The sequence below is a fragment of the Nicotiana attenuata genome, chromosome 9 (genome assembly GCF_001879085.1).
Source record: "Nicotiana attenuata strain UT chromosome 9, NIATTr2, whole genome shotgun sequence".
Classification (NCBI taxonomy): Eukaryota; Viridiplantae; Streptophyta; class Magnoliopsida; order Solanales; family Solanaceae; genus Nicotiana; species Nicotiana attenuata.
Window position 1 is genome coordinate 33463118 of NC_031997.1, and position 12046 is coordinate 33475163.

The window sequence follows — 12046 nt, forward strand, 5'->3', positions numbered from 1 at the left end:
AGCGACACGTGGAGCCGAAGACAGAAGACAGGCGGTCCCGAAGGCAATAATCTCGCTTGTTATCGGGGAGAATGATATTCATAAAGGCAGAATAAATGCCTGCCATCCAATAGCATTTCATGAAGATTATTCTATATCATTAAGTATACGGTCCGTTACACATAATATGTCATTCACTGCCTACCGTTACACATTCTTCAATGGCCCTCATAATTGTCATTTAAGAGAGGTTTGATCCTAGAACCTTGTTCCCTAGGTGCAACAATAAATAGTGAGCTCTACCATCATGGTAAAGGACACGAATTTTCTGACAAGCGACACTAAATTCTATCAAAAGCTCAATAACCTTTTACTTTCTTGTCTATTACATTGTTCTTATTGCCCCCGGAAGCTCTGCTCCCGGGACCTAGATATCTGCTATTTTATCTCATTTTCAAGGCTAAGTCTTACATTTTTGTCTAATATATTTATCATTTTAGGATCAAATTGATTCACTTGTCTATAAACCACGTATAAATTCAACTGTACCATTTTGTGGGTAAATATAACTTGCTCACTATGCAATAGCTCGCAAAGCACACGGGAGAAGTAAACCGCACTAGGCACGCCCATGCAACGAACTTTGACTGAGCATGCTGCTGGTGAGGGGAATCGATCTTGGTCACTCATGTGGGAAACCACTTACCCAACCAACTCAGCCAACCCTTGCGGGCCGTTATTACTTCCCCTTTTTCATGGCTTTTTTAATATCGTATTCCATTTATATTAACTCTGTTTGTGACTATATTGTCCTTGAGCCGAGGGTCTGTGGGGAACAACTTCTCTGCTTTCACAAGGTAGGAGTAAGGTCTGCATACACACTCTCTTCAACTCAATTGTTGGATTACATTGAGTTTTTTGTTGTTATTGTTGTTGTAAATATGGCTAGAAAAGAAGCAATCTTTATAAGAGTCTAATTCTTCTTAGTTAATCATAATTCATAATAGTCGTCACTTTTTATTTAGCAATTGAATTTTGAATCTCTTAGGTCTATTTGAGATTGTTCTTTTTAATCGTATTCAAAAATGCTTTCTTGTGTCCCTTATTTATGTCGTTTTTTATGCAATTCTACTCTATACTGGAAAGTGACACAAAAATTAAATGTTTTAACGCTGATTATTTTACAAATTCATCATTGCTTTTTGGAGCGAATACTGCCATATTTAATTGTGAAGCAGTGAAAGAAGAGAGCTGGTTGGAAGTAGACGTTAAAGGCACTGACAAGAGAAAAGTCGATAAGATGACACCAAAAGATAAATCAATAGAATAGCGAGTGGTTTGTGAATTTTTGGGGATGCAACTGATATAAATTCTTGTTTTGTTGACAGCTGCAACTATTTTTGACATTTGCATTTAGTGCTATCAGCAAACCAAGTTGGTGAGATATCACTTCCATCCGTAAAACTTAGTTATTAAACAATTATAAATATTTAACTATAATTATTACAGTTATAATATCAACTTGTAAAAACTCATAAACTTTAATTGTTTATCCGTCTTCGTTTGAAAGGACACATAATTTCATGTTTGACCTTTGTTCTAAGAGCGAAGACGCACAAGTTCTCAAAATGGGGCACCAGCACTTACAGAGTCTATTTAATTTGATGTTTGGTACTCAAGTGAGTAATAAATTAAATACTATCAATAAGAGTTGTGGCAGAATAACAAGTACTTATCCATCTTCAGATAAAAAATTTAGATTCAAATTTTTGGTAGAGTCATCTTTATTAAATAACGTTTTATCCCAATGTAAGATTCTTCGACGCGAATTCGAATTTAATTCGATCTCAATATGCTCAAACACTCGGTGAAGAACCAAAAAATAATAATAATAATAATAATAAAACTCAGTACTAATATTTTGTTATTAATGGAGCAGCAGTTCTATTATTCAATATAAAAAAAAAAACCAGTATTAGTAATACGAAGTTTATCTTCCCTATAATGTCCTCGAATGATCAAAATGCCTTTATATTGCGAATAATTAAAATGCAAGGTTAAAGTTGGAACATAAAAAATAACCTTACTGCGAACCTAACATGTAGGTAGTTTTAATTAATTTCAAGTCAATATTTTCAGTTTTACTACTTAGTTTAATCATTACAATAGCGTAGAAATAATTAGAATAGATAGAACCGAAAACTTACAAAGATAAATTGAATAAGGAGGAAACTAATACTTCGCTCTGATTCACTTTATGCGTTATATTTTTTAAGTTTATCTTAAATGAAATATAATATTTTTAAGTAAAAAATAAATTAATTTTAATTTTTTTATTTGACAATGTCATATGATTTGTTTAATATCACAATTAACAAAAAAAATTCTTTCTGTCCTAAACTTCGTACTTAATTAAACGCTATTAAATAAATTAATACGGAGGAAGTAACTAAATTTATTAAAGCAATCAAATACTCAATTTGCAAGTTTGTTTATATTCAGGGGAAAAAGGGACGCGGCAAAATTGACAAATAAAGCAAACTTAACCAATTTATAACGAACTGTTAATATAATTAACTCAACTAAATTTAGTAAATGCTATTAATTCGGACTCGAACGGACGAAGACTGATTAGGGTAACCATTATACAAGCCTTCAACAGAATAAATAAATGCGACTAAGACATAATTACTGTGGTATTTAACATTAAAAAAATACATCAAAGCAGAATAGTGCACCACGTGGCAGCTTATCGTGGAACCACCGGCGTTAATAATTTCAAGAAGACAAAAATGCCCCGGTAAGGGCGCTGGTACAAAGTCCCATGTTCCTAGCCCAATATTCCATTCCCATGTATGTCGGTGACTACACATTAGTATATTGTAATTTCATACAACTTCAAGGGCATTGTAGACAATTGTAAATATCAAATGTATTATTACAATTAATAGCTCTTCTATTATATTTTCACTAAAGCAAACTTTTGTTACATAGTTGGACTCTTCTTCCTGCTCAATTCTTCATTGTCCATATCTTATCACTAAGCAAACTTTTCTTCCATTGTAAATCTCAGCTGCTTTTTCCAAGCTTATATGCTTTCTTCTGCACTATTCTTGAAGCTTTACTGTAAGTTTTACTACAATTCTTTAGCTTTTTCACTACACTTTTATTGAAAATAGTCCCTAGTCCTACTTCTTTTCTTGTTTAAAGAATTGGGTATTTCTGGATTTCTGTTATTTTTTCATAGACTTAATGTGAAAAAAAATCGTCTTGTTTAGCTAATAAGTAAGGCTTTTCAAGATTCTTGTTGGGTTTGTACAGTTCTATTGTTGGGGTTCTGCTCTTTTTCAGAGATTTGTGGAAAGTTTTCAAGATTCTTGGTGGGGTTGTATTGTTCTGCTGTTGGCTTTAGGTGAGTTGGTGTCAGTATTGGCAATATGTTTACTTCTCAGATGCCAGAGAAAGGTGCAAATATTGGGTGGGTTATGAGGTCAAATAACCCCAAAGTTCAATGGTGGTTTAAGCTATTGACAATGGGTGTTTTTCTTGGAATCTTGATTGTATGGGGGATTGATGGTTTGAATGTGGGTAGTTTTCAGAGAGATTTTGTTCTGTTGAAGGTGAATAGTTCAGGAAAGTTTAGTCCTACCTTTAAAGATTTCAGCTTTACCAATATTTCTCTTAGACCCCATTCTGTTAATACTCACCAGAATCTGAACCAAGATTTTGCCAGAAAGAATCTGGCTCCTAAAGTTGAACCACAACAGATTAATTTGACTGAGAATCAAGGTAATGCCCCTGATTTCAGTCTTGAAATGGTGACAAATGTGTCACATAAGGAACCAGAATTGGTAGAGGTTTCAAGGCCGAGGGTTCATAGGTGGATTTCAGCTGAATTAGAGGCAAACTATTCATCAAATCTTCTTACTAATTGGTTGGCTCCTGGAGGTGAGCCATGTAGGGAATCAAGAACTGTGGATGTAAAGATTCCAGCTTTGGATGGTCGCAAAAACGTTGAATTGTCAACAGGGGATATTCATGAGTTTGTTTTCCATGCGTTGGATGATTCTGGGAAACCCCATTGTTTGGGTGGTGATTATTTTGAAACTGATCTTGCTGGTGAAACATGGAAGACTAGGCCTCCCATTAAAGATTTAGGCAATGGTACTTACCAGTTTTCCCTGCAAGTCCACCCTGATTTTGCTGGGGATTACAATCTTACCGTCATCCTACTATTTCGACATTATGAAGGCTTGAAGTTTTCTCCTGAAAGATTTGCATATGACAAAGTTCTCCGTGTGATCCCAGTCAAGTTCTCCAAATCCTCTGTTGAATTACCTGAAATATCTCAATGCAAGAAGTCAGATCTTGTTAGAGATGTGTGGTCTGGTCGATGGACTCGTCATGCTAAGAATAATAGCTGTCCAATTAGCAATGACGGGCGATACAGATGCCAAGAACCAAATTTCCCATGCCAAAAACCATGGTGTGATGGTCCATTAGGGTTGTTGGAGAGCAATGGTTGGGTATATTCAACACATTGTTCCTTCAAGATGTTCCCAAGTGAAGAAGCCTGGAATTGTTTGAATGATCGCTGGATTTTCTGGTGGGGCGATTCGAATCACTGTGACACAGTGAGAAACATCCTTAATTTTATTTTAGGTGTTGATATGAAGGCTGTCCCAAGAAGAGTTGATATGAACATCAGCAACCCGAGGAATCCATCACAAACAGTTCGATTTACCAACATTTTCAATGGACATCCTAATGAGACAGGCAATTATCAAGGCTTGAATTCGTTGGCGGATGCTGACTATAGAGAACTTTTGAAAGGGTACTTTTCTGGAAATATTGTTCCAGACACTATAATCATGAATTCTGGCTTACACGATGGAGTCTTTTGGTCTAGCCTTAGGCATTTCATTAAAGGCGCCGACTATGCTGCATCATTCTGGGCTGAGGTTTTTGCTGGGATGAGGCAGAGAGGGTTGACACCACCAGAAGTCATATATAGGACCACTGTCACCACAGGCGGATACGCTAGAAGATTGGCATTCAATCCAAATAAAATGGAGGCCTTCAATGGGGTAGTCCTGGATAAGTTGAGGGCATATGGTTTAGTTGATCGCGTCATTGATGATTTCGACATGACTTATCCTTGGCACTATGATAACCGATGCAATGACGGGGTGCATTATGGCCGTGCTCCTGCCAAACTGAAATGGAGGGATGGCCAGATTGGACACCAGTACTTTGTGGATCTTATGCTTGGTCATGTACTGCTCAATGCATTATGTACAAGATAGAAGTTTGGCAGATTGTGATGTCAAGGGTTGCATTGGATGGCAATTACCAATCTGAATTTCAAGCTTTTGGATCTATCTGTATTTTACTGTTATTATGTTTTCTGAAGCTTCTTCCACGTTGTAGGTCATATACAAGGTGTAGTGCGAACACTAAAGGTTGTATAGGAGAATATCTGAAGAATAGTGTCTGTGTATTATTCATTTTTGAGCTTCTTGTAGTCCCATTTGCTTGGACTACTGTAGATTGAAATAATTACTAGTATTACAATTTTACCTCATTTATTACATTTACTCATTCTTTATGCATTTTTGGACAAATAATTCACATTTAGAGATACGTGTATTCAGGTTTGGTGTTGGCTTTTGGTTCTATGAAATTACAAATTAATTCAATCTACATTGGGCTTTTGGTTCTTAAAATAAGCTCGATTTGGTTCCATTCTTTTTTAGAATTTGGTTTTAGAATTAATTGGCTTGGTTATTTCGCATTTTTAGTTAAAACCTATAAGTGGGGTTCTTCCTCTTATAAAATGAACATCCAAATAATTTTACTTAAATGGTTTCAAATAAATAACTTAGTACAACAATGTATTGTAACATCCACATCGTGTCCATGTTTTTTATTTTTTTATTTTTTATGTAAGGGTATGGCATGCAATTTCTATGTAATGCAAAATGAAATGTCTCAATTTTACCGGAATGTTGAATTATGATCTAACTTTGAGACAAAAGTTGTCATTCTACAGAAAGATTAGCAAAGATACTTGTAAAAGATCAGCATACGGTATAATGAAAATGGCCCAAAGTCGAGATTCATAACCATAAGAAAGAAGGCAAAACAAGCTCTCATGATGTATCCCCTAAACCACCATTCAAAGTGGGCTCTTGAGCATGGACTGTTTCTGGAATAGGGCTATATTTGCTCCTTTACTTTGGAAAATAATTTAAATATACTCTTTCTTTGGGTTTTCGATTATGACTAATCATGTCTTGACCAATAGTTTGTTTGGCCAAGCTGCAAAAATCAGCTTATTTTAAAAAGTGTTTTTTCTTAAGTGCTTTTTACAAAAGTACTTTTGGTGAAAAACAATTTGTGTTTGGCTAATCTATTTTGAAAAACACTTCTAAGCAGCAATTAGTGTTTGACCAAGTTTTTAAAAACTGCTTCTAAGTATATTTTTCTCATAAGTGTTTTTAAAAAAAGTGCTTTTGTAGAGAAGCTACTTTTTTCTGCTTCTCCAAAACTGCTTCTGCTTCTACTCAAGAAGGCACTTTTTCTCCCTCTAAAAGCATGGCCAAACACTTTAAATTTTGGAAAAAATGCTGGCTTGGAGAAGCTTGGCCAAACAGGCTACAAATATGCCCCTAAACCTAACAGAAGGAATACGTGGAGGGCCAAATTTCACATATACGTACTTTTGAGGCCATCATTGCACACAAAAATTGTAAAGTATACCCGCTCGGATCTTAAGTAGTTCAATCTCTTCAATGTAACGTTAGAAATTAAATCCTAAATTCTTCTATTTTTCAGATGCAACTTTAGAAATTCGAATCCTAAGTAGTTCAATCTTTTCAATGCAACTTTAGATTTTAAATATAAAGTTCTTTTATCTTTCAAATGTAACTTCAGAAATTCGAATGTTATGTAGTTCAACCTGTTCAATGCAATTTTAGATTTTGAATCTAACATAAACTTGTTCTTCAAATTTCAACAATCCAACAGACGATTCAACGTCCAAATCTACTCAATGAAGCTCAAATTTGAAACATAACTTTCAAATATCATAAAGAACATTATCTCAATCATCAAATTGTCAAAACAACAACAAATTTAACAAACCCATTTTACAACTAAGAAGAAGAAACCCAAAGTACAAAGAAGAAAAAAGCAGCAATGAAGAAGAAGAGAAAAATCTACGTCTCTAAAGTTACCAAATTGGGTATCAGTTAAACTTTTTTTAAAAAGTGAAAACACATTCAACAGGTGGCACAAAACTGGATATCACCTGAAAATTTTACAATAAAAATACACAATTCATTTGACAAACCCAATCCTTTGGGTTTAATAGCTGATCATCATATTCAAATCTTTTGGGAGGAGGATATGATGATCATTTTTTATACTAACTTTGTGTTTTTTTTTTGCAGAGAAGTTTACTGTATCCATGTCCTACTATAAGCTACAAATTCAAAGGGTGGTATAAGCATTTGATGCTCAGTCCCTTGAAGGAGTACTAATAGTAGGCATAAGCATTGAAGCATGGAGAAGTCTGCCCAAAAATTTGGACGACTTGGGATTTTGGCAATCGAATAAGGGAACAATAGATGCATTCTGTAGCAAAGCAACAGTACACCTTATTAGTTCTATAATAATAGGCTAAATCTAGGTGATTTAGCTATTGTTTATGCTTTCGTTTGATTATATTCCAATGTCATAATATGGTTAATTGATGAAAAATAGGCTCTAATTGTGAATTGTATACATTGCAGGATGAGGAGCTTATGTGATGCTTTCAAGAGGCTATTGGAATGATTTATGAGCAAGAACAACCCCTCGGAGCTGAGTGCGCGCAAGGACAAGACAAAGAAATGGAAGAAATGATGGCCCAGGTGCGCGAGCAGACGCGCGAACTCATGCGCGAGCTCGCGCGTGTTAGGGGGCTGAGGCAGAATGTTAGAGAAAACGCGCGAAGTTATGCGCGAAGTAGTGCGCGAGCTCGCGCGTTTCCCAGTCCGGAAAAGAATTCTTTAGGGGCAAAATTGGAAATCTGGAGAGAAACCCACTTAACCTATATAAACTCAAGCTCGCCCAAGGTTAATTGAAAAAGTTTTTCATAGGCTAGTGCAAGGTATCAAGAGGCAAGAGGCAAGGAGGAGATTTGACCATCAAGTTCTTGTTTTCTTCTCTTTGTTTTAGCTATTTGTGATGAAATTGAACCCTATTGTGTTAAACATTAGTATGAGTAGCTAAAACCCATTATTCTGGGGTCATGGGTGAAACATGAAAGTTGTTGTTTGACGTTTAATTCGACGAAGTTGGTTTGTCATATTGGATTGTTTATTTAATTCTGATTTTAATTATTTTGCTGAGTAGCTAACAGTGAAATACTATCTACGAATCTAGAGTTGAACTCGAAAGTGGGAACTTTAGATTGCATATAGAATTAAATAGAGCAGGTTCTTGAACCCGGGCCTCGGGGAACGGATTCGCAATTGGGATAGACATATACCCAATTGCCCTGCTTGGTTGGAATACAGGAATTGTAAATGCGTTCTTGTTAATCTTAATTCCATAGACATATAGGCATTGAGTTAGCTTGAATAGGCGAGTAAGAACTCGACAGATTCTTATGAGTAATATAAACCCTGTCAATCAACAATCCAGATAAATCAATTAGTCGTTTTAAGCCAAGAACACAACACGATTGTTAACTAGCCTGTGACCCTGGAATATCCTCTCCTACTGTTTGTTACGTGAACTTGCTACTCGTTTGGTTAATTGCTCTAGTTAGATTATTTCTTGATAGTTAGGTAGTAAAACAATTACATCTCGATTTTGTGAAAAACCTCTTGGATAAATAAAGTAATTGAGTTGAATCAGTCAACAGTTAATCATAAGTCTTCGTGGGAACGATACTCTACTCACTACTCTATTACTTGACGATCACGTGCACTTGCGTGAGTGTTTTGGTCGCAACAAGTTTTTGGCGCCGTTGCCGGGGACTTAGAAATTAGCTACTTGACTGAATTGAGCTTTTATTATTTATTTATTCGAGTTTTAACTTTCAGTTCACTTTGTTTGTGCTAATACAGGATTTTCTATTGAATGCGAAGAAGTAGAAGCGCAAACAATCTCCTTCCTCTCGATCCCGAAATTGAACGAACACTTCACAGATTGAGGAGGGAGGTGGACGCCAGAACCAGAATTGAAAGAGAGTTGGACATCGTAGTTCAACCACAGCCAATTGAGATGGCAGGTAATGAGGAACGCGCGGTGATTGAAGCCGCAAGGCCCAGTCTGGCTAATATGACTCAGGCTATCGTGAAGCCTGATATCACTGGGCACTTTGAGCTGAAACAATACATGGTGCAGCTGATCCAGTCCACAGGGCAATTTGTGGGCCTACCTCATGAAGACCCGCAGAGGCATATTCAGAATTTTCTGGAAATTACGGATACTTACAACTATCCGAACGTTTCCAAGGACTATGTCAGGCTGACACTTTTCCCCTTTTCTCTGCTCGGGGAAGCTAAGGAGTGGTTGAATAAGGAGCCAGCTAATTCAATCCGCACTTGGGATGATCTGGCAAGGAAATTCTTAATCAAGTTTTTCCCCACCAAGAAAACAAAGATGTTGAGGAGTCAAATTCTTGGGTTCGAACAACGAGCTGGCGAGACACTTCGTCAAGCATGGGAAAGGTACAAGAAGTTGCTCAGAGACTGTCCTCACCATTGCCAGACGGACGAGGTATTGGGTCACACTTTTGTAGATGGGCTAGATGATGCTTCAAAGATGAATCTAGATTCAGCTTGTGGGGGTAGCTGCATGGCCAAACCGTACAGTGAAATCCAACTCTTGCTGAATACCTTCACTGCTAATGATAATAACTGGCAAGGTGATGGTGACTCTCGAAAGGCAGTTAAGCAAAAATCAGCTGGGTTACTTGAGCTCGATGAGGTGTCAGCAATGAGAGCCGAAATTGCAAAGCTGGCCAATCAGATGACTAGGATAACAATGCAGCAGCCACAACCAATGCAATAGGTACAACAAATGACTATTTGCTGCGAACTGTGTGGTGACAGTCATATGAGTGATATGTTCCCCACGAATCCAGAATCCATCGATTATGTGGGGCAACAAAACAGGGGCCCACCGAACCAGCATGCACAATACGGGAATTCTTACAATCCAAATTGGAGGAATCATCCCAACTTCTCATGGGGTGGAAATTAGCAGAATCAGAATCAGTATAGACCCCAAGGGGGTTTCAATCAGCCTCAGAGACCACCCCAACAAATGGAAGAGAGCACAAATGATTTACTAAAGAAGTTGTTGATTGACAATCAGCAGCTCAGGACCGACTTCACAAATCTTAAGAGGCAGATGGGGCAGTTAGCAACGAATCAAAACACTAGACCTGCAGGCGCTCTCCCCAGTGATACAGAAAAGAATCTGCAAGTGAATGCAGTTACACTGAGAAACGGGAGGGAGCTTGAGGAAGTGCCAAAGAAAAGGAAAGATAAGCCTGTACCTGAAGGGGAGTTGATCCCTAAAGTGACAAACGAGCCAAAGAAGACTGCTGAAATTCTAGAGCCAGTGGAGGCCTCAAGGCCACCACCACCTTTTCCCTAGAGATTGCAGAAAAAGAATGATGATCGCATGTTCAGCAAATTTCTCTCCATGTTGAGCCAGGTTCAATTGAATATCCCACTTCTTGATGTGCTTCCTGAAATTCCAAAGTATGCTAAGTACATAAAAGATATAGTGGATCACAAGAGAAGATTAACTGAATTTGAGAAAGTTGCACTTACTGAGGAGTGCACTTCTAGGCTCCAAAATAAGCTCCCTCAAAAGCTTAAGGATCCTGGCAGCTTTACGATTCCTGTGCGCATTGGTAATATTGATGTGGGTTGTGCTCTTTGCGACTTGGGGGCGAGCATTAATCTGATGCCCCTATCTTTGTTCAAGAAATTGGGCTTGGGAGCTCCAAGGCCAACTACTGTGATGTTGCAGCTGGCTGATAGGTCGATAGTGCACCCCGAGGGGGTGATTGAAGATGTGTTGCAACAAATTGGGAAATTTATCTTCCCTGCTGATTTCATTATCCTCGATTATGAGGCTGATGAACTGGTCCCAATCATATTGGGGCGACCTCTCTTGGCTACTGGTGACGCAATTATCAAAGTGAGAGAGGGAAAGATGATCTTGAGGGTAGATGACGAGGAAGCAGTTTTCAATGTCTACAAAGCAATCCTACTTCGCCGTCACTATGATGAGCTCTCCATGATATCTGTTGTTGAGGTTGATGAGCAAATTCGTGATCCAAGTGTATATCTAGATGATTCTCTAGAGACAGCACTTATGTTGTTTGATAGACTGGGGAATGATGAGGAGGTCGAGGAGATGATGCACATCCTTGATACATCTTGTGCATACATGCAGGGGATACACCCCTTTGAACCTTTGAACAGGCCAGAGGGACCTCCTCCAAAACCGTCAATTGAGGAAGCCCCGAAATTGGAGCTTAAACCTCTCCCATCTCACCTGTAATATGCTTATTTGGGAGACTCTGACACTTTACCTGTTATTGTTTCCTCTGACTTGTCTAAATTGCAGGAAGAAAAGCTGTTGAGAGTGCTACGTGAGCACAAGCGAGCAATTGGGTGGACTATGTCTGACATAAAGGGCATTAGTCCAGCCTTTTGCATGCACAAAATCCTCATGGAGGACGGACACAAGCCCAGTGTAGAGCAACAACGACGACTCAATCCAATCATGAAAGAGGTGGTAAGAAAAGAAGTGATTAAGTGGCTTGATGCAGGTATTGTATTTCCTATCTCAAACAGCAAATGGGTAAGCCCCGTCCAATGTGTACCCAAGAAAGGGGGGATGACTGTAGTAGTTAATGAGAATAATGATTTAATCCCTACAAGAACTGTCACCGGGTGGAGAATTTGCATTGACTATAGAAAATTGAAAAATGCCACCCGTAAGGACCACTTTCCCCTTCCCTTTATTGACCAAATGCTTGATAGATTGG

The 12046-nt window shown here is 37.9% G+C and overlaps 2 protein-coding genes across 2 annotated transcripts; both read left to right on the forward strand.

Moving 5' to 3' along the window:
* On the forward strand, positions 2959 to 5616 carry LOC109232237. Its single transcript, XM_019397928.1, has one exon. The coding sequence runs from the start codon at positions 3417 to 3419 to the stop codon at positions 5283 to 5285; it is 1869 nt and encodes a 622-aa protein (XP_019253473.1). The 5' UTR covers positions 2959 to 3416; the 3' UTR covers positions 5286 to 5616.
* Positions 10303 to 11556, forward strand: LOC109232642. Its single transcript, XM_019398397.1, has 2 exons — positions 10303 to 10602; positions 10699 to 11556. The coding sequence occupies exons 1-2, from the start codon at positions 10303 to 10305 to the stop codon at positions 11554 to 11556; spliced, it is 1158 nt and encodes a 385-aa protein (XP_019253942.1).